We start from the raw sequence: 24,619 nt of genomic DNA, 5'->3' as shown, positions 1-24,619 counted from the left end.
CTTAACTCCCACTAAGTTCCTTATAAATGATATTTCCGTGAACTTAATCACAGAAATGAGATCTCAATCATTTAACCTTTTGAACAAAGCAATTAAGGAAATCATCTTTTCACTTCTCATACAGAAGTTATAGATTTCGTATCTATGAATAATACTCCCACTCAATTACACTAATAAATCTCCAAGATGTAAGTATGGGCAAGACCGTAGGGTAAGCTGGTAACGAACAAGTCAAAAGATTTAAATAATATAATTAGCAGAATATTATCACTCAGAATTAAGATCGAATTAATATACGGCCAACGTTGTGACATTGATTAGATTTGATAACAACGATACTTATTTATCAATCAATATCGGTCCTAGTCCGATGTAACTAAATACATCTGATCTTATCTACTTGGTCGAAGCCTTGGACAAGACATCACACCCTGAATGTGTAAGTAGATCATAACATAGATTGCCTAATCAGTGAAAATCCAATGCACTGATCTAATCTTAGGACTCGTTCTTTTGAACATATAATTACAACTAAAATCCACTGTGACCTAGTCACTATAATTGTAACTATCCATATGTTCTGGATTTTATAAATGTTTGTATTATTTCAATAATCATGTAATAAAATAAGCAAGTAACACGGTTGTCAAACTAAATGATTTCTACTACTTTTATTGATAATATGAAATCGTGCTACATGTCCGATATGGTTTTATAAGGGCATAAAACCGAACAAGGGGCTCGTGGGTCTTGTGAAAACGACAGGCTCAGGGTCGTGGGTGGCTCGGTCTCATGGAGGGGGTGGGTGGCTCGGTCTCATGGAGGGGGTGGGTGGCTCGGTCTCGCGGAGGGGGTGGGTGGCTCGGTCTCACGGAGAGGGTGGGTGGCTCGGTCTTGCAGAGGGGTCCGAGCCCCCTCTTCTTTCTTCTTGAAATTTTGGTAAAATGTGAATCTCTCTAATTAAATTATTTATTTATTATATCTTCTGGAGGTGCAATTCTTCTCCTAACATACATTTCTTGTGTTGGTTGATTCAGACTAGCTTCCATATGAAGCTGTTTGAGGGTGGTGAGTTGGACTGTAACCGAATACCTGAAGCAGCTTTAATGGCACGATCTTACCTTCCAAGAAAGGTGTCAAAGATAGTTGCAATTTGGAGAGATGACCTAAAGAAGGTTAGTTTCTAGCTTGACTTATTTTGCATTTTAACCAAATATGAAGGTGTTTTACTTTTCGTTTTGTGTCAGAGCTTAAAACACAATCCCAATCTAAGTTCTATTCTTTACAAATTAATTTGCTTGTTTGGCTTTCAGGAAATTGCTACCAAAGCCCAAAGTGAATCAAAGTGGAAGCAGCTGGGAGAATTAGCTATGTCCATTGGGCAGGTATTCTCTTTCATTTATTTTTTATGAGAAGGATTGAAAATAGTATCCCCTTTCATCTCACCCTTTAGTTCACTCGAGTACAGCTTCCACTTAAATACTTATCTTTACCCATTATGTTTTAAAATATTTAATGTGTTTTACTTACCTATGGAACTGCGTTCACATTATCTTTTAGTCATTATGTATGCACAAGAGTCATCTTTTTCTTTGACATGAATATTGTATCATGAAGCTGATAGTACAAAGAGTAATATAAGTTCAGAATTTCAGATAAGTGGCCTACTTTTGAACATTTCATGATGAAAATGGAAATATAATTACATTTTTCAGGATTTATGTTTCAATTAAAAAGCGAATGTCCCTTGTGCTTTTTCGAGTCATCACATAAATGCATTTTATTTCCATCAGCAATGAGGTGTTTGCTAGTGTGCATTATTAGGACCACTGATTAATTATTATAGGAATTTAAGGAGCATGTTTACAATATAATTTTTTGCTATTTTTATGATTTTTTAGGACTTTTTTTCAGAACATGGTGACAAGTTACTTGGAAGGTTTACTTGAATATATGCAGGATAAATTGTCTACTTTTTAGGTTATTCTTCTTTTTTCACAAATGTTAGTCAGCCATTTACTATTTTGAGCTACTATGTTGTTGCAAGTTGCAAATTATCAAGTTATATCATCGACTTTATGCAATTTCACGTTTTATTTTGTTTTAATCTGTTTGTTCCTTTGGATCCTTTTTTATGAATCGTATGGCTTGTCTTATGAAAACATCAATGGTATCTTGTGTGTTTCTTTGTGTATTAATAATCTCCTATGCCTTAATCGTTTGCACAATTCGAATTGGCACACCTATATATAATAGTAGATGAGTATTTTTCTTTATTTTGTCGTTGTTAAAAAAGTTGAGAGGCAACCAGAATATTTGTATTTCAATACCATGTGAATAATAGTTTTATTATACAGAGAATAACTAAAAATTAATCATTTTCCTCTTGTTCAATTTGCCAGCGCTGGAAATCAAAGCTTTTCATCTAATGCCCCACTGATTGAGATCTCTGATGCTCAGATTGTCGTTCCAGATGTGAGTCTTTTTCCTTTATCTTTTTGCTTAGTATAAATGTAGTTTATTCATTAATTGGGTGCTTATCATGAATGGATACAAAATATTTTTATTTTTATCATTTTTCTAGTAAATCAGTCTTTAGTGTTTTTGATTCCCATCTTTTCAGTATAATGAAAAATATAGGTTGGTCAATCTATGAGAAGCAATTTGGTATTTGTAACTTGGTCTAAAAATGAAGTGCCAGATTAGTATATTATCTTTTTCTTTTTAATGAATATGCATCATATTGGTACTCCCAGGAATAACAACAAGATTTCTGCTCACAATTCTCTTTTCTTTCTGTTTTGAACTAACACTACCAATTTTAATTCTAGAACTTCAATTTTTTTCTCTTGCATAATTTCCCAAACACTGTAATAGCTTGTCTTTTGAAACTTCTAATTGATCATGGTAGGCCTATTAAAATCTTGCTTGATACTATGACCCATGAAGAGGTGGATGGTGGAACCTTCAGTGGTGAAGAGACCGTAGAAATTCTGATTCATAGTGCTGACCAGGTAAAATTCTGAAATGGATATTTTTTGCTTGATGTTATATGAACGTTTCTCTTCTTATTCTGGCTTGCTTATTCACGAGGTAGCCAATATACTGGGCAGTTATCTTCTGTTTTATTTATGTCTCTTTGTTCCTTGCTTTGATTTTTCATTTATGTGATAGATTGCAAAACCTTGTTATGTGCAAGCTAAAAATCAAGGATTCAATATCATAGTGGAGTGATTTCTATGACACATGGGTCCTTTTTTTAACTTTTAAAACAATTGCATCTGCATGTGACACTTGTTGAACTAAAAACTTTCCCTCTTGTTTAAAGATTCAGAGTGTATTTTTTTCATTATGCTTGTAAGTTTAAAAATTGGGATGGCAATCAGGTGTTTAATGGAGTTGTTGATAAAAATTCAGGGGTGTTTTTAAGCTTTCCTTGGTTCTATTTATGTTTTGTTATGACTTGTTTAGATTGAGAATTTAGGTTTTGGGATTTTGAAAAATGGTTTCGCTATCTCATTCTTTAGTTGTAATTCTGAAAAACCAGTTTCAGATCTTCTTTGGATGCTGATTCAAGTGACATGCATTTGTTTTGTTCAAACTGAAATCAAAATCCTATTGAAAAACAAAATATTATGTTCTACAAATCATTTTGCTGAATTCCAAATAAAATAGAACATGAATAACTTGTATAGGGTAATTTGATGTGCTCTCAGCTTTATTTTGTTTTCATGGGAGTTTGTGATGTTGGTTCTTTGCTAGGCACTTATTTTTGCGAAAGAATTTGCTATGCCTGGAAATGGAGAGAAAGAGTCAAATTTGAGCAAGAAAAACACTCACAAACTCAGTGATTTATAAGGTAATTTCTCAGTTTTTGTTGGAATAAATTAACAAACAGCAAGCCATTTTAGCTTTTGATATTCATTACTTAATTGGTATAACTAATGAGAATACATGACAAACTTCTATATCTGTCTTTGTTCCTTGCTTTGATTTTGCATTTATGTGATAGATTGCAAAACCTTGTTATGTGCATAGAGGGAGTCATATATTTTGAGAATGGTTTATTTATGGTTTTGCATTTTGAGAATGGGATTAGTCAATGAGTAATGATCTTGAAATTATTGCCAGGTCGTTGAGCATGGTCTGGGACATCTGCCATTTACAGAAAAACAGGTGGTCACTCCAACTGGTAAGCTGACAGTCAAATGGAATTTTTTAGTTCTTTGTCCCTTTCAGTTTTCTGTTTTCATTTTTAATGGGTTCCTTCAGCTTATATGTGAAAAATTACTTATCATATTGTAACTTTTCCTTTTTTCTTTTTTTAAACAGGAAATTTTTTAGCATATGAGTAACATTAGCTTCTTGTCTGAATGTGAAGGCATTAACTGTTTAGCCTCAACAATTAAGTGCCACTACTCATATTAGAAAAGCAAAGCATTATGTTGTCAGTACTGCAAATCTCTAAAAAGGAAAATCTAATATTGTTTTTCATCTGAAAATTCAGTGCCTGGTAGTTTATTTTGGTTTGTATATGTTATGTAACTTGATAATAATGTACTTTGTATGTTGTTAAAAGTGCTGAGTTTTTTTTAGTCGATGGCTTGAGTGTATGTATATCTTTAACTGTAGGAATACTGTTGTTGGGAGGTCGTTTTTTCACTGCACACTAGGGCGTCCTGGTGAGCTTGCAGATGGCATAATCTATTGGAAAGGGTACTATCAAAGTTTGAGGCCAATTCAGTTGGGGTTTTCTCTTAACATTGGTATTGCCTTTAGCCAGTTTACTCTTTTATGGTTATATTGTTACAAGGCACCATATGGTGCACCACCTGATGGCGTAAGGTCGTCGTTTGTGCAATTTAATGTCAGTTCACACATAATCTAGTAAGATGCTAAAATCTAATATGGAAGATGTTATGTGATGCCCTACAACAATTTTTGTTATCTAGATGGTTTTTACCAAGTGGACTGACGTTTCTTTTTCTGAACTACCTTATCCAATTGTTGTAGATGTTTTAGCAAGGGCTTTTTATGAAACTATAAGGGTATCTGATTTCGTTTTCAAAAACTTTAGTGTGAGAGACGATCTAAGGCCATTGCATGATCAAGTCTGGCTCCAGGTTCTTGCATATTACTAAGTTGGATATCGGTGATTTTCTTATCTATTATTAACATTATTAAAAGAAATTTATATCTATTTTTACTGCTGTAGCTAAAGAAAAATTTGAAAGGGGTTAAAGTAGCATGCAGTCATTTTCATAATACAAGGACTTATAAGATTACTGGGATATCGACAGAGCCACTGAACAAATTAATGTGAGTGTGCATATGTCATGACCTTAACTATTCCATGTTGGTATGTGCTATGTGCTGCTATTTGATTTTAATAATTTGGGAAGATTTTTCTTGGTGGTATTTAAACTTCTCTACCTGTACTTTCAAATTGTTTTACTAACATGTTTATATTTTATTTTAGGTTTACTCTTGATGATAACATGACACAGATTTCAGTTGTTGCTTACTTTCAAGACAAGTACAAAATCAAACTCAGATATGTGACATGGCCTTCTCTGCAAGCAGGAAATGCAGCAAAGCCTATTTACTTACCCATGGAGGTTCCCATCATAGTTTCAATAACATTTTTTTTTGCGTGCTAAGTTCTATTGGACAACAGCTATTTTCATGATTATATTTCTAAATGTTGTATCTGTTATAGGTTTGTACAATTGTTGAGGGGCAAAGATACTTTAAGAAACTCAATGAAAGGCAAGTAACCAATCTATTGAGGGCAACCTGTCAAAGACCAAACGACAGGGAAGAAAGCATTTGGCGAATTGTTAAGCAGAAAAAATACAGTGATCAGGAACTTGTCCAGGATTTTGGAATTAGTGTTGCAAACAATTTGACAATGGTTGATGCTGGAGTTTTGCCTCCACCAGTGGTATTTTTCTAATATGTGCTTGCTTTTGCGTTTGACGAGTGAGTTCTACTCTTTCAATTGGAACTAATTCTATTATTTTTCTTCATGAAGCTTTTATACAGAGGTACTGGGAGGGAGGCTACTGAGCATCCTCGATTTGGGCAATGGAATATGTCCAATAAAGTAAGTAAATGATCTTTATAACTCCATTTTGTTATGATGTATGTGAAGAGGTATGATTCATTGACTTATTTTTTTTTTATTTTGGGTTATGATAGAAAATGATCAATGGAGGCCAAGTTGAGTTTTGGACATGTGTGAACTTCTCGCGTATCAATTCAGATATTCATGATCGCTTTTGTTAAGAATTGGTCAGTACTTGCCTCAATAGGGGAATGTTATGGTTACCAGATCTTTCTGTCTCATCTCTTTTACTGTGACATTGCATTGCCTGTTTATAATTGACATTTTTTTTTATCATTTTGGATACTTGGAAGGCCTTCCAAACTAGACCAGTAATTCCCTGCAACGCTTGGCCAGCTAACCAAATTGAGAGGGCTTTGAGATCTGTTCATGAACAATGCAAGAAGATACTTATCAACAAAAAACTACAGTTTTTAATAGTCATCTTGCCTGATTCTGGTGGTTCATATGGTGAGCGACTTGGCCAAGACTTGTAACTATGAAGTTTGAAATGCCATTATAACATTTTGTTTTAGCTAAAAAATGTTACATGCCTGTTCCAGGGATGATTAAACGAATTTGTGAAACTGAGCTTGGAATTGTTTCACAATGCTGTGCGCCTAAACGGGCAGTGAAGCTCAACAGACAGTATTTGGAGAATCTATCCCTGAAGATTAATAGCAAGGTCCATTTACCTTAATTCTGCTTTGATTTATTATTTGTTGTTGGAGCTGGTGTTGTTGTGTTTTTTATTTATTTGTACCTATTTATATTATATAGGTTGGCGGCCAGAATACAGTGTTAAGTGATGCTATCCATAGGAAAATTCCTTTTGTGTCTGATTTGCCTACAATAATCTTTGGTGCTGATATAACACATCCACAACCCGGAGAGGATTCTCCCTTCAATAGCAGCCGTAAGTAATTACTAATTAATAATCTTTTTGCTCCATTGTTTAGTTTAATTGATAAAATCTCAATTATTTTTCTTTATTCTTTCTTTCTTTTTGGTCCATTATTTTCCTTCCTTAGTAAAACTTATTTGGCTGGTATAGGTGAAAGAGAGAGATAGTTGGTTCCATCCTTACCAAACAAAAACTAGATGTTGGGTCCTAATAGATATTTGGTCATTACAATGTCTCCATTATACAAATATTTAAATATATGTTATATAAAAGTGTAGTACTTGGCACTTGTATAAATGAAAATGAATTAAATAATAATAATAATACAGTCCTAAAAGGAAACTGAAATTAATTATTATTGATAGAGCTATAGTAGTGCAGTTGATAACTTGATATTTAATACATGACATTTTAGTAGTCAAACTCCATAGGCGTTGAACTAATGATGATATATATTTGATAAATTGTAGTGAAAATCAAACATTATTATAAGTACCTTCTCATAGATACATCTCTTTTAATATGCTTTCTTAGTTTGAAATTATCAAGATCAATAGCAAGAGATACACTATATTGATTTTTCTTAATATTTTATTTTGTAAATATAAGATTGTTCATATCTTAAAAAAATTTCTTACATATATAGATACATCTCTCCTAATATGCTTCAGCCCCATGTATTATTTCATATGGAAATAGACAAGGCTTATTATACATACTATTGTAAACACAACCTCAAAACAAGAACATAAACACACCATAAACCAGAAAACAATTGATTAATAATCAATCTTAAAGACAAAACTGGTTTAATCAAGGAATCAAATCAAAACAGAAATGAAACATAAAGAGGAACACAAACACAAACACATATGTGGTTCGAATGAGTGTTGGCTAGACACCAGGTAATGACCCAACTACTCTAGACTTTGGACCATTAACGAAAACTATACATAGACCCTAATCTTTAATAGAACTTACAAGTGAAAAAGATCATACTTTATTAAAAACTTGTAAAAAAAAACCAATATTCAAACTTACATAACTCAAAGCAGGACATGGGATCCCATTGTTTTAAAAAGAAAACATATCTTAATTAAAATGAAAAGAGATTACATGAATAGGTGCGGAAAATACACATAAACCATAAATAAAAGACTACATCCTCGAAATCGAACTCTCGACTCCTTGAATCCATTCATCACCGATACACATTCCCCAAGCGTCCACGAACCTTACCCGCCACTATAGCTATTTTCCTGCACATATAAACAAAAAGGAATGAGCCTAATGCCCAGCAAGGAAAATCTACCACATAGTTCATATACATAAATTTCATAAGAAACATAAAAAAAAAACATAACATAACATTACACTTATATCATACACATACTATAATGGCCATTATTACTTGGGGTCCCATCGACTAAACAAGTCATATACCCATGAGATTAGTGGGGTCCTACTAGCTAAGCAGGTCATATGCCCATAATCTATTTGGGGCTTGTTAGTCATATGGGTCATATGCCCAAGCCTACAAACATACATATCATAACACTTATCATAACATAAGAAACATAAGATAACATATAAAACATATAACATATGAATTTCTATCCTATTTTCCTTACCAAAATACCGGGATAAGAGGACAGAGGTGGGACTTTGGAACACTCCTAAGAACCATTTGAAAAAGAGTGAGTATAGAGAGGAAGAGAAATGAAAGGAATGGAAGGACTAAACCATTGAGAAAAATACTTACCAAAAACTTATGTGCGAGATCTTAGATTTCCTAACCAAAATAAGAATAAGGTTAGAATAAGTAGAAGACTATGAGAACTTTTAAAGAAAAGGTACAGAAATGAACTAGAGTTTGGGTTACCTTGAAGACTTGTAAGATCAATCTAAACCTCGAACCGAAATACTATAAAACCTTACTTCCCCAAGTGTTTAATAAGCTTGTGATGATAAAGATTATGATTCCCAACCCAAGTGTTTACACTCTCACACTCACCTAGCAACTTGCAGCCTCTGAACTTAGAGAAAAAGATGAATAATGGCTGGGTACTAGGTCCTAATTATAGAGTTTAGGAATGAAAGGATCTTAATTTCACTTGAATAAAAATAATGGCTTTTTAGGTGAAAATAATTTGAATAATCGTTCAGCAGAGGCTGAAGACTCGTTCAAAAGGTGCTGGACTTATCAAGAGGTTGAATGGAAAACGAATTCAAAAGCATTCAAAATATGCTGAAGGAGGCGATATATCGCCCCCTATAGGCGATATATCGCCTGGACCATTATGCCCGAGGCAAACGTGCATCATTTCGTGTTTTCCGTATCTACGTGCTGCGATATATCGCCCCCTATAGCTGCGATATATTGGCATTCGCTGATTATTTAAACACGAAATTACACATTTTTAGCTTAATTCAAATTGAGTAAACAGCCTTGACTAAGCCCTTAAACGTATTCAAAGCTGCTGACTGACCTTAGAGCATTCAAACTTTACCCTTATTAAATTTAATCCTCAAAATAATTAATCCTTAATCACCCATACATAACATGTGCTTAAAATCCAATTGGCTCTTATCTAAACCTTATAGTATAATAAATATTATCCTTAATATCAGTCATATTAATCAAACCTTAGGTTAAAATTAATATTCTTAAACTATAGGTTAAACTTAGAAAATCTACAAGTACTACTATGAGTGTCCAAATAAGTCCCGGTCTGAACCAAAAATCCACAGTCATAAAGATAATACTATAATTACTATAATACTACTATCTAATTAACTAAGTAAAGTTCTTGGACTCTACACACCACTCTACTCCACGGCCAAAACCAGCCCCAAGGGCTTGACAATCTCTTTAATGATTCTAAGTTTCAATCTGTACAACAATGGAGTCTAGCTCCAAGCTTCTCTCATAACAGTAGTACAAGATATCTCTAGGCTCTCTAAAACTCACTCCCAATATTACAATGTATGTAAAAACTGAATTGGATTAAATGATACAAGAGGAGCCTTATATATACATGTGATGGAAGTGACTGAAATCCCCTTCAAGGCCCAAGCACCAACTATCATAACTTAATTTTCAAAATAAATTCATTTCCAATTTGTTTTATGTTCAAATAAATTCAAATTTTATTCTTTTTCATGTCATTAACAGTTTTACATCACTGTCTTTTTCTTTATAATTTCATTTTAGCCAAATAAGAAGATTTAACTCCATCTCTATTTCGTTTCTCTATCTGATGTTATTCTAATAAATTTTTGCTATATATCGTCCTTGCCTATTTAATTTAATTTATTTAATGCTGAGTTTTTTTTTTCTCTTTAGTTGAAACTTTTCTAGTTGCCTGCCTTCAAAAGAAGAGGCAAGATACTTGGTGTGCAAGTAATTTTTTACGGGAGACTCTTATTTTTGTTTGCAAGAGGTATTCCTTTTACCTTGGTTTTATATTATTGAAATATTAGAGGAGTTTGAATATCTTAAATATTCATCCATAGTGAAGTAGGTTCTGAGATTATTATTGTGTGCTGCGGTGATAACGGAAGGTTGAGACCTTGTGTGTCTTAGTGAAGTAGGATCTGAGAAATTTGTGTGCTGTGGCGAGATAAGGAAGAAAACATGTGTGTTGTTTCTCTATATGCTTGTTAAGGTAGCTTTCATTTCCAATCGATTTTATATATGTAGGTCACTTAATGTCAAAGAACAGTCAATAATTGAAAATACCACTACAAGAATACCAACAAAAAATAGAACCTCCACTCCTTGATATTGAAAACCCAATAACTAAACACAGAAAGAGAGAGTACTTTGAGTACTAATAAGATATAAGGAAGGCCATGCACTTGAAATTATTGGAAAACTAGCATTGTTAATACTTATAAAAAAAGGCCATGCCTAAGAGCAGCTTCCTACAGAGAGCAAAAGCTTGAGTAACAAACATAATAAAATTAAATAAAAAAGAATAATATACCTGATGTAACCATAATAGTCTTTTCTTGGTCTCCAAGCTGTCAAATTTCTATGTTGGATGTTCACTACCACCTCAAATTCTCGTTTTATTGAGAAATAGAATCCTACTTCTCTGTTTACATTGAAAGAGTAACACCTACAGTTTCCCTTACTTATCTCATACGAATCATATATCAGATAATGACAAAAACTAGACCTGTTAATTTTCCAAGTGTTTCTAAATAGAAATTGGGTTATTATTTAATGTTTGTCCAATTTTTTTTATTAACTAATTCTTAGTGCAATATAACATCAGCCAATACCTACAACGTATATACTCCACACCATTGTACTTTCTTATTCATTGTTTAAATATCAACTTAATAATTGAGGATGTTCCCTTTTCAACTTTTATTTAAAATGAGTGCAATATAACTCACAATGCTATATAAAGGTCTCTCCTCTTAGCCATCACAAACAAAAGTAAACTCAAAAAAAGATTCTTCACAAAATAATGGCATGATCAATAAAAGATTTTACTAGAATTTAGAAGTTTTTTTTTAATCTAGAATCCATAGAAAACAGTCAATGCTTATCTAAAATATGTTCAATGTACACTTTATCAATGACTTAGTAAGCCTAACAATAATAGCAAACTAAAAATAGCACCCTTATTTCCCTTATTTCATAGGATAGGATCAAGCACAACAGAGTAAGGTTGGTTAAGAAAACATATAGCTTGGTCAGAGTTGTAACCTTCAACAACAATTTTGTTAGCACACACTTTATTTCAAAAAAATTCTATCCATGTGGGCAAGTTTCCTAATTCAAATCCCTCTGAGTGTGAGTTGAATGTTGTTTTATTTGAGATTCATGCCTTGACACATCACACTAATAAAAGGACAACCATAGAAAAAGTTCTCCAATATGCTTTCATTTTTTTTTTATGAAAAAGGATAACAAGGTGCTGATCCATTTTCATACTTTTTGATATTTTAAACAATCCAAAAAACATGACTGAGTGTAAAGACTAGAAATTAAAATGGTTTTCCAAATGTTGAATCATAAGCTCCATCCACAAAGGGATAAATTACCAAGTCTTTTACGCTGTTGGATTTTCACTTCTCAAATCCCTCCATTTTAGTTATAGATAGTAGATATAAATATTAGGGCAGACATAGCAACAATTAAATCCCAAAAACCTCACAAAAAGGGCTGTAATTAATATATATACTCTTGTCATTTTCAAAAAGATTATAACATAGGGAACTCAATCTCTATTGTAGAAATTAAACCAATTAGTAAAGTCACTATAGAGCCCTTGGAAACACAATGGCCAAAAGTTGGACAAGCAACTAGCAAACTTAACAAAATTATAGTAAAGGGCAATACAACAAATAAAACAAAAAAATTGACAAATAAGACACAACACACAAACGGAGAGCAGAACAGCAACACCAAATCAAAGTTTGCTTTCATATTCAAAGACAATAGGTTGAAAGAGCATACATTCTATATATTTAAAAAAAAATGACAGCCTAAATCCTATATCAAGTGAAAACACAGCAAAACAAACTTCAGTATTTATACGATCTTGTGTTTGGTAAGATTTTCAATTCACTATCAGGAAAAAAAGATATTGAATTTATTTAAGATATGAGAAGATGAACAATGAGAAGCAAACCTGGGAGAAGGAACGTACTACTCTAGAGTTTCTAATTTTTTCCCTTATTTTGTCTATTATGCTTATTTTTTGTGTGGTTACATGACAGGTAGTTGAGAAAAGGTTATGATTTCAGAATAATTGGAGGATGAATTTATGCTCATAATGCATACATTAGTTATACTAATTTATATGCAGGGTTCATTGAATGGGAGTCTCCTTGAAGACCCGAAATCTAGAACTACAGACAACGCTCATGAGGATGCCATGACAAAATTATTTGGTAACCCAAAATCTGATCGTTTAATCGGACACGGAAGAGGCGTAACAAGGTCGAAGCTAACTGTTGTTAATATGTGTAATAGCTAGATCTCCAAATTAGAAGAAGAGCAGCTGTAGAATATTTTGTGCTGAAAGTAGTAACTTTTCAATATGTTGAATATTTAAGACTACTTGAATAATTTAAGAACATTTTGTTGTTGATGACAGTGTTGAATGTTTTAAACTAATTTGTGGATTGTTAATATAATGTTGAATGTTTTTACCATTTGTTATTTGAAAATCAAGTTCATTTGATGATGCTAGTATATATTAGAAAGCTAATTTTAATTATATAAAAAAAAATTAAAATATAATAGAATAAATTAGTGTTATATAAATAAAATATATAATGAGAATTTAAATATATCTAAATATAACAATAATACGAAAATTGTGTTATAATATCTATTACAATAACACTTTTTAGGCAAAGAATTGTGTTATGCAAACTTCATTATATAACACAAATAATGTGTTATACTAAAGTGTAGTATAACACAAAAAAAGTGTTATATAATCGACTATAAAATAACATAATTCAACACTTATCTATATATTAAAATAACACAGAAATTGTGTTATCGTTGACAGTACAATAACACATCTGTATAACACTGATAAAGTGTTATGTAAAGTACCCTGACCTACGATAACATAGTCGGTCTTAACACATCAGAAAGTGTTATCGTATGTTTTGATAACACATTTTCGGAGTTATTAAAAGCATTTTTTCTTGTAGTGTCTACACCTTAAGCTTAAATAGAAATTAATGTGATCATTTAAATGTTTGATTATTATTTATTTCACATACATATTTTAGTGTGTTTGTGACTGTTTTGTTTCTGAATTTATAGTGACTATTTTTCATTTTTATGAATTTATACATATAAATTAGTTATATAACTATGAAAATAGATGAGATTAAATTTTATCAGTAAATTGAACAATTTTTTCTAAAATATATATATAAAAAAGTTTATCATATACTAGCCACTAACAACAACAAAAATAAAAATAAAAATAAATAAAAGACATGTTTTCAAGAGTTCTTCGCTAAAAAGACACAAATAAGAAACAACCAATTAATGAGCTAAAGTATAAATTGAAATTTCCATTGATTACAACTTTAAATGTCAAGTGCAACATCTTCTACAATTTATAAAAAACACAACAATAATAAAACTAATATACCCTCATAATCATCTCTAACATATTGTTCATCTTCCTCTACATTATATAACCTAGATTTAGTAACTTCAGACATTATAGGCATGAATTCTTGCTCATCATAATTTTCCATGTCATAAAAACCTCTAGGGGGTGTCCTAATCACCACATACCAATTGGAAGAATCATGTTCTCATGAGTAGAAGACCTGTTTAACTAGTGTTGCTAAAATAAAAGGGTCTCTACCAACAGACCATTGACTTTAGTGTAGATTAACTAGAGTAAGACTATCCTCCACCCTAAAACCGTTAGGGACATTTGCCCAATCACATTTGAAAATTGGAGTTTGAACTATATAGCAATCTAACAAGATTATCTCCCTTATAACCCCATAGTATGAAACTAAATTAGGAACTTGAGATACATCTTTGGCACTAGATCTACACATAGTTGTAGCTTCAATTGAGACACCACTATTCTGTGTGGACTTCTCAATGTCATGTATATGGAATCTTTGACCATTGATAATATATCCAGCGTAAGAAGCAGCATGTTTTCTGGGTCCATATGCTAGCCATTTCAACAAATCAGTTTCATCACAAGTTGAGGAATGCATAGGTGTAACGACCCGGATTTTCAAGACTCGATAATGCGGAAATATAAATGTTTTCATTTAACAAAATGTCTCAAAAACCCATAGAAAAAAAACTTTTTAAAAAGTCGTATGGCCATACTTAACATTTAATTACAAACATGTTTTATAAAGATTAGAGTGAGCCTAGTTTAGGAAAATTACAGAACATTTCCAAAAATAAAAAGGCTTCCCAAAAGGTCGGTCCACATGTACATTTGCAAGGAAGACTCCAGCGCTCACTGCTCTGCCTTGCCCTTGCACTTACCTACAACATGAAACAACTAGGTAAGCGAAAACGCTTAGTAAGATCAACTTTCAAACAAAGCATGTAGAGAATTAGGGTTCCGGACCCATCCGGACCCTAAACAATCAATTTCAAGAACGCTAAAGCGTCCTGGCAAACTTATGGTCATGCCTGATAACCAATGATAAATTAATTCGTAACTAGATAAAAATCCTGCACTCAGAAAATCCCAGAACAAGCAGATATATTATATCACAACTATATCTTACCAACAATTATATCCCTGCACTCAGAAAATCCCAGAGCAAGCAGATATATTATATCACAACTATATCTTATCAACAATTATATCCCTACACTCAGAAAATCCCAGAGCAAGCAGATATATTATATCACCAAATAATTCGAGACCAACGCTCGACAATTTCCAACAATTCATGCGTAACGCGCCCTCCAACATAATTGCTAATCTGTAAAATAGAACTGAGTCCCCACACTAAGATCTAGCCAATAAATATTCTCATCAAGGGTAACTATCGTGTTACCTAGGGCATCGCTACATATTCAAGAGTGTAATCCAATTTACACGATTTTATGGAGACTTCTATGTTAATCAGTGGTGCTGGTGAGCAGCTGCCCCTAGGGTGTTCAACCTCACTCTATCTTGGCAACCCCTAGTATCTCTAGGCACTCTCACGGAATGGCCAATATTCACGGCTGCTATCCGGGAATAACTTATCAGAGCACTTGCTCGGATTCTAACCGTCCAATGATTAAGTAAGCATGAGGGCCCCTAGGTCCCATTTATCTTGGCGCCCCTAGGTTTAACCAGCTTATCCTCATCTCATGGCCACTCGTCTCGGTAATGAACCGGACATAAATAAAATCAAGCAGTGTGACGGGGATCAACCGTCTAGGATATGACGGACTTCTACCGTTCATATTTTCTAAATCAGCACTCACTAGACTAACGTCTCTAAGCAACTTTCTATGACAGCCTATGTATATGCATGTATCCCTATACTAACATACAAGACAATAATCATCTCATGTTGCAGCCATACAATATAAGTTGACTTACTTGGAGTCCTTAGCGCTCAGCAAGTTTTCACCCTCCAACGTTCAGTCCAATTACGCTTAGCCAATACTGTAGTTATCCATACAGTATACTCGGATTAATTATGGCACTCATAATTCATTATTATTATTTTGGGCAGTTTGGTCATTTTAATAAAAGTCATTTGTAAGGATTTACAATCCTTATTTGGTTTTAAACCTATTAAGGAAAGTTATACAAAATATTCGAGACTAAACCCTAAGTCTCGGGGAGACCTATCCTAAGGTCTCGATACCTAGGCTCGGGTATCACAATGGTATTTCCCACAATCCGCTAAAAATCTTATTCTTTCAAGGTATCGCTATTAACCCGCACTTTCGACTAGTCGGTTAAAATATGTAAGATTTTAGCCGGTATTATATCCAGAAAATACAAATAAATTCCTTAATTATTTTTAAAGAAAATAAACTCTTTAAATTTTCCTTTTATTTTTCTTAAGGTTTTAATATCTAAAAACCGTTTTAAGAAAATTGCCTAATTTGTCTTAATTAGGAAAACCGTTATAAATTTTTCATCTTGACTAATTAATTTTCCAAAAGCAATAAATCAATTTTACTTACTAGGAAAATAATTTATTTAATTATTTTCTCAAAATATAGGGTTTTAAACCCTCTTTTAATTTATTAACTATTAATAAATTAAATCTCTTATTTTTAGAAAGAATAAAAACTCTTTAATAAAAATAATTCATTTAAACTCAAAGGGTAAATTTTAGTGAAAATATGATTTCAAGACTTACCATTTTATATCTTGAAATAAGCAAAATTTTACTTTTTACCTTATGTTCCAAAATCTCATTTTTACACTAAGTGTGAAAAACCTATTTTTCACATTTTTAACTACATACTTCGTTAGTTCATAACTTGAAATTCACTTACCCAATTGTTACCAAAATTTCCCAATTCCATTTTTGTTATGCCATTTAGGTCTTTGTAAAATCTTAGGTCAAAATGAGCATTTTTGATTGGTGAAATCATTTTCCAACAATGAGGTAAAAATGACCTTATTTTCAAGTCCTTATTTTTTTCCAAACTTTGACAGTTAATAACTTTCAAACCGTTTAATATTTTCTTACCAAATTTTACAGTGGACTAATAGGTTATGCCAGTAATATGTCCACAAAATTTTAGAAAAAACTGGGTTCATTTTCCCTATACAGTGGCTGTCCAAACTTGGTTCCGAAAATAAGAATACGAAAAAAACAGTTTTTTACCTAATCTTTGAAATAGCATAACTTACTCATTTCTAAACATTTTTTAGTGTTTCAAAAGCTCAATTTTATGTACTCAATCTCAACAACATCACAGTACAATTTAATTTAACAAAAACAATATACAGTTGCTGCTTGACCCCTTGGAAGTCACAGCTCAAAACATGTTTTGTTTTAGGGTATCCTACAAAACCCTTGGGGGTTTTGGTTCCCATTTTCAAAAATCAATACACATGCATCATAAAAATTATTAAACAACTACCATAACCTTATTACATCACCAACAATAAACTTTAAGCATTAGATATACAAAATAATGCTTAAAACTAAAAACCCTACAACCAAAATCATCAAAAGTAAACTTTTTACCTCTTTGGTGTTCTTGCTTAAGGTTTGGACCTTCCTATTAGCTTTGGCTCCTCCAAAACCTTTCAAAAACCCTAACCAACTTCCCCCAACAACATAGTTAATTAGCTATTTGAAACTCTAAGCTTAAAACTTTACAAAAGCCTAGATTAGTGAAGGTTTACCTTAGGGAAAATACTTCCTAGACCAAGACTTAGCCTCCAAGTTTTCCTTGGTGTTCTTGAGGTTGAATATTGAGAGAACACTTTGAATGGTCTTAAAAAATCAGATGAGAGTGAATGAGAGAGGGAGAGTGGTCGGATTTGGGGGTTAGAATGGCTCACACAACTCTTCAAAATATCACAAAACACTTGAGTGCTTTTCTACCCACTTGCCCACTTGACTTCTTAATTAAAATGGGAGTTAGACTTTATAGAATTGGGTTCACACCACTCTAAAACACCACATGGCCGGCCACCCTTTGCCATATATGATCATTTCATTATTTTTTAATTTTTTTTATTTTTTATTAAAGGTTAATAAAGGTTTCATAAGAAGAAAAGTCCAAATTGGCTTTTTACACCTTTTTTTTTCACTCTTATTAAGTTTTAATCACCAAACTTAACATTAATTAATTAAATTAAATGTCTCTCACATTTAATTTAATTAATCACATAGTAAAATTTAACCTAAGGTCCATTCATGGAATAAAATTCCACATTTCGGTAAAATTAGGCATTTAACACAAAATGCCCTAAAATTTCCATTTTCTTTTAGGTTTATTATTTTTGACCAAACTTTAACTTTTATGAATGTATTTTATGCCCAAAATATAATTGCCATGATTTTTCATTTTATTTTCCGAGATTTTTACCCGATCAGGGTTTTTGTGTCGGTCCAGGACCGAAAGTCTTATCTTGACTTTTAAAATCACAAAATTCATATTTTGGCTAGCAATAACTCATGGAATACTTACAAACAAAATATAATATTATTTAAAATAATATTCTTAACCCGGGGGAAAAATCCCGACCCAAGTCGTTTAAAGGTACCCAAAAACGTAGGACGTTACAATAGGAACCTATACAAATAATAGTATGACATTGTTAATTTTCTTAATGATATTTAAAACAACTGATATGAACCAGTTAGTTTGCATTAATTTACCTTTTCCTTCATCCATGTTGAAAAAGTTTGTATATGTTTCTTCCAAAGTAATCCACTATTTCTCTCATATATTTTGTTTGTTTTTTTCAACTCCTCTAGGTGAATCCTAATTTATAGGACCAATGAGTTAGTATTACTACATTTTTAATATAAAAAATAATAATTGATAATATCAGACACTTACTCTAGAAAAGGCTCCACAACAGATGTATTTAACAGAATGTATCGATGTGCAATTTCTAACAACTCATCTGTCAATATAATTTCTTTCCTCCTAGAAATTGGATGACTTTCAAGTATCACATCATTTGATCACTCTTCATTTCGACCTTCTTTTATGTTTAGTTCAATTGAATGGTCAGTGAATTCATTACAAAAGCTCACACACTCATCTACAAGATAACACTCTGCAATACAACCTTCAGGCCTTGCTCGATTTCTGACATAATCTTTCAATAACTTCATGTGTCTATTAATCACTTTCTCATCATTAATAGAATGTTCACGTAAACTAACAAGAATAAACAAAACAATTAAGTCTTAGTGATTCACCTCTCAAATGGATACATCCATCGAAATTGGACTAGTCCACATAGTCGTGCTTCTCGTCCGATATGAACCACTAAGTGAATCATGACATCAAAAAATGATGGTGGAAAGAATCTCTCTAGTAAGCATAAAGTTTCAATAACATCATTTTCTAATGCCATTATGATTTCTCTATCAAGAACACGTTGACATATTTGATTAAAGAACGTGCATAATCTTATTATAGCATCTCTTGGACCCAATGGTATCAATCCTTTTATAGCCACCGGTAGTAATTGTTGCATCAAAATGTGGCAATCATGTGACTTAAGGCCCATGAGCTTGCATTGTTACATTGAAACACAATTTCGAATATTTGAGCTATATCCATCAGGTACTTTCAATGAGAACATCCTTTTACAAAATAATTCTTTCTCAAGCTTTGATAGTGTATGTAAAGCTGCAGGAAGATAGGTTCTAGTCCCCTTCTCTTGTGGGTGTAATGCACTCCTAATACCCATATGTTGCAAATCCAAGCGAGCTTTTAGTCCATCTTTACTTTTTTCAGCAACATCTAGCAATGTATTACACATGCTTTCACAAACATTTTTCTCTATGTGCATCACATCCAAATTGTGATGAACATACAATTCCTAAAAAAATTGCGAAAGAAATAACTAATGAAATTCCTCCGAAAACAATAATTTACACAAAATTTTTAGAGTAGTAAGAATGTGCTAACCTTCCAATAAGGTAACTGAAAAAATATGGATCGCTTTTTCCACATTTCTTTTGAATCATTTTGTTTCCTTTTCTTTGAAGTGGATTTTCCCCAAACATTCACAAAATCTTTAAAGTGTTCAGCAATTGTAGTCCCATTCATGATTCTTGGCAGATTTCCATGCTCTTCTTCTCCATCAAACCAACTTCTTTTACTCCGAAATGGATGGTCTTCTTTAAGAAATTTCCGATGACCTCGATATGAAAACTTCCCACTATGTTTTAGCCACTCTGAATGAGTACCATAACCACATAGGGGACAACTGAAACATCCCTTATTTTTACAACCAGCAAGGTTCTTGTATGCTGGAAAATCTTGGATTGTCCACATGAAAATAACCCGCAACTTGAAATTTGTATTGTCCAATGCATCATGAGCATCAACACCCTCATTCCATAATAATTTCAAGTCCTCTACGAGGGGTTCTAAGTATATATCAATATCATTCCCAGGTTGTTTAGGTCCTGGAATTAACATTGATAATAAAATATTCTCCTGTTTCATGCACAACCATGGGGGTAAGTTGTACATGACCAACAATACAGGACAAACACTATACATAGAACTTAAATTACTAAATGGGTTAAATCCATCTGTGGAAAGGCCAAGTCTAATTTTCTCTCTTCATTTGAAAATGATAGCCATTTATCATTGACTAGCTCCCATGCTGCTGAATCCACTGGGTGACGCATTTTTCCATCGCAACTTTTATTGTTGTGATGCCATCTTAATTCCTTCGAAATTCTTTTAGACATGAACATCCGTTACAACCTAGGGATTATAGGAAAGTACCTTAAAAATTTTGCTGGGACACCATGTCGAACCTTTTTAGTCAGCTTATCTGACATCCAACGTGAAGTTCCACATGTTGGACATTCTTGCAAGTTTTCTTTATCTTTTCTAAACAAACAACAATCATTAACACACGCATGAATCTTTTCATATCCTAAGTCAAATAATCGAAGAAATTTTCGAACCTCGTACATAGACTTGGGGATCATATTATCTAAAGGAAGCATATCATTCAAAAGTCTTAACAATTCATCAAAACTTTTGTTACACCATCCATTGGTAGTTTTAAGCTTATACAATGCAACAATTGACGATAACTTAGTATATTTAGTGCATTGTGGATATAATGGAGTGTCTGCATCTTCTATTTTTTCCATAAAAGTGTCATCATGACCTTCTAGATGACTTTCAAAATCGCAACCATCAATATTTGTAGCCCTAAACAAGTTGTAAGAATCAAAGGTTTCCATTGTCTCTACATCATCATCTCTTGATAATTCTTCCCCATGATGAAACCAGATTTTGTATGTTGGATCAATCCCATAAATGACTAAGTGTTCATACAAAATGTTAATACATTGGTGACTTAAGTTTCGACAAACTTTGCATGGACACAATAACTTTTCTGGATAACCACCCAGCTTTTCTGACATTTCTACAAAATTCTTAGCGCCTTCTCTATACTCATCCGAGGCTCTACAATTCAAAGACAAGTTCATATTTATAATATATTAGTAACAAATACAGTAAGTTACTAATTTTACTAAGCTAGCACTAATTAAATCCCTAATTCTTATTACCTATTGAAGCGTAGCCAATTTTTATCCAACATGATCACCAACTTAGTTGTCCTGTTCTAACCAACAAAAAGAAATTTTTTGATAAGTCTATGTAATGGTAAATACAAAACTTTATCAACCAAAATATACTATATGATTTTATTTTTAAAATTACTTGATTTTGAGTTCAGAAATGAATTTAAGTTGTTTATTTAGTCTTATTGCTAAACTTGAGATAATTCTGGCATTTCCAATCCTCATCTCAAAGAAATATTATATATATATTTGATATAAATATATATTTATATTTATATATATATATATATATTTGAATAAGAGGATTTCATTGAAGGCTAATTAACATTGACCACCTTGCTACTAACAGTAAGAATTGTGTTAAGGTTTGAGCTTTTGCTGGGGCTTTAGCTATGGGTTTTGATGGAGCTTGGGCTGGAGAGTGAGCTTGCATGAGCCTGAAGGTATCCTTGACCAGGAATTTTTTTGTTCTATTGTCAATTGATTATATGCTAAAACCTTGAATTAGTGCAGCTCTGATGGTATACATTTCTATATTGGAGCAACAAGCAAAGTATGTGGATGCTTTGGAAATTCTCACTGGGAATTTAGGATCTCTGTTAATGATTGAAGTTGATAAACTACGTATACATGTACTTTAGAAGATTTATTTGCACTGTTTGATGTTTTTGGCTTGTCACCTACTCATGAACTTGTGAATATTGGTTATTACATTACATCTTATGAAGCATATTACATTAAATCTTTCATGTTTTTAGGATTAAGAGTTTTATCTTTGTATTATTAGGATAGTTTCAGAGTTAAGATTGTGTAAAGACCTAACAATAACATTGCAAGACTTGTTTCAAGAATAATCAGACTTATTCGGATTCTCTCTCTAACTTGTCTCTTTCTCTCACTTCTCCTCTGTCTTCCTTTATCTGCTCTGCTACATTATTTTCACTTCAAAATTTAACTTATTTGTGCTAGCCTGGTATATGATACTCAACAACCTTATTTGCTATCCTTACCAACTTGTGAACTTTGACTTCAAGTTGACAGGGAAGGCTACTTGCTAGGGCGGGTGATTACAGTGCTGCTGCTAATATTTTTCAGAAAATCTTAGAGCTAAGGTATGGTAGTAAAAAAATAAAAACTTTACAGCAGAAGAATATGTTAGTATTATTCATTGGCAATTGATGGCAGTTCTTTGCTGGCTATTTCATTGCCTAGGCGTTTACACATTATGCTAATTTCGAGAGTATTTATGGCATTGCTTTTAGGTTTTATTTTTCTATATATTATATATATATTTCTATTTGTTATTCAGCACTTTAGCTCCCCTCCCCTCCCTCCCTCCCTCCCCCACCCACCCACCCTTCTGTTCTTTGAATAATATGCTGATGATAGTATACTAGTATGGTACTGTGCTGTACTTGACTTTGATTTGTTATGGTAGTGCTCAATGATTGTTGTCACTGTTATTTAACCATAGAAGATATACTTATCCAAGAGAAAAGAAAAAACTGAAATAAACATATATAAGATGTTATACTTCGATTTAGTGTAACACATATTTTCTGTTTTGGCCTGGAGCTCAACATTATTCAATTTCCTTATTAATGCGTGTTTTTTATTGACTTTACTTACATGTAACCTTTTATCTGTTCAGCTATAATTTTGTTTAGCCCCGACGATTGGGAGTGTTTCATACATTATCTAGGCTGTTTGCTGGAGGATGACAGCTACTGGCGCAATCAAGCCTTGATTGATCCAATTCATCCATCAAAATCTGTTGATTACAAGATTTTACATTTGGAAGATGAAGCAGCGTGTATTTAAATCCAAATGTCATTTACCATTTCTGTTTTCATTTATTTTAAAGTGTTGACTTGGTGCAATAATTGATACAATTTCTCTTTTGCAAATTGAATTTGCAGTTTGACTCTCGAATATCAAAGGCACTAGCTTTTGTACAAAAATTACAGGCAGATACTGATAAGAACATTGTAAGGTGTCCGTACCTGGCAAATATTGAAATTGAAAGGAGAAGCACTTCCAGGGAAAGGGGGATAATGACAAATTAATAGAGTTTTTGATGCAATATTTTGTTAGGTACTATATAAATTTGACATCTTATTTGCATTTTATTCCATGTTGTGCATTATCGTCGTAAGGATGCTTCATTTGATGCATTACTAACATCAACATATTATCATTCAACTTTATAACTAAGTTTTAGCTTTGTAAACTGATTATAAAAAATTCCCAGTGATGGACCATGTATTTACAATATGTAGAATTTGGGAGATTAGCACCAGAATAGTATATGATTAATATTTAAAAAAAAAAAGAAAAAAATTATGCATCAATTTCTCCTATGAGATATCTCACGAAAAGAGTAAATTATTATACAATTAATCATATTCTGCAATTTTGTTACAGATTACTTGTTCTACACTTTCATTCGTGCTTTCAATTGGTTTCCGTTTTAGTGCCCTTATCAAATAAGTTTAACATGTCACAGGTTAGGTCCCATGGTTGAACTATTAAGGAATTCCCCAGTTGCCACTTATACTGTGGCTATGCCACCTCAGAAGTTGCAGCTCAGCCATTCACTTAAGCATGATGTTCTTAGGGATGAAATTGAGAATGTAAATTTTTTCTTGTAATATTTTTTTGTTTGTTTGTTATGATGCTTTTAACATATTTTTCATCAACTACTGAACTATTTTGTTCCTTCACTCATTAAGTTGATCCTCTAATCTTTTATAGGTGTATACAAAAGGGATACTACTATTTACAGAGGTTTCAAACTCATTAAAGGAAGTTAAATCCCAATTTGAAGGCTTGTCTTTGGATCTTCAAGGTTCTATAAA

The 24,619-nt window shown here is 32.5% G+C and overlaps 1 protein-coding gene, 1 long non-coding RNA gene and 1 pseudogene across 3 annotated transcripts; 1 reads left to right on the top strand and 2 right to left on the bottom strand.

Annotated features, from left to right (window-relative positions):
* The first annotated feature begins 1,049 nt into the window (after positions 1–1,049).
* LOC133823203 (protein argonaute MEL1-like) lies at positions 1,050–13,009 on the top strand (annotated as a pseudogene).
* Positions 13,010–14,245: 1,236 nt separating this feature from the next.
* On the bottom strand, positions 14,246–18,059 carry LOC133819707 (uncharacterized). 2 transcript variants are annotated; one of them, XR_009886434.1, is made up of 4 exons: positions 17,864–18,059; positions 17,703–17,781; positions 16,088–16,153; positions 14,246–15,027 (listed from the first exon to the last, which is right to left on the bottom strand). It is a non-coding gene; the product is annotated as an uncharacterized LOC133819707 (long non-coding RNA). The 2 variants fall into 2 exon arrangements; XR_009886435.1 differs by lacking the exon at positions 16,088–16,153.
* A 1,098-nt stretch (positions 18,060–19,157) lies between these two features.
* Positions 19,158–21,599, bottom strand: LOC133823196 (uncharacterized). The gene is made up of 4 exons (XM_062255823.1): positions 20,947–21,599; positions 20,212–20,416; positions 19,728–20,026; positions 19,158–19,356 (listed from the first exon to the last, which is right to left on the bottom strand). Exons 1-4 carry the CDS (start codon positions 21,597–21,599, stop codon positions 19,158–19,160), a joined length of 1,356 nt encoding a protein of 451 aa, XP_062111807.1.
* Between the last annotated feature and the right edge of the window lie 3,020 nt (positions 21,600–24,619).

This window comes from Humulus lupulus, chromosome 1, assembly GCF_963169125.1.
Source record: "Humulus lupulus chromosome 1, drHumLupu1.1, whole genome shotgun sequence".
Lineage (NCBI taxonomy): Eukaryota > Viridiplantae > Streptophyta > Magnoliopsida > Rosales > Cannabaceae > Humulus > Humulus lupulus.
This window is presented reverse-complemented; position numbering and strand designations above follow the sequence as displayed.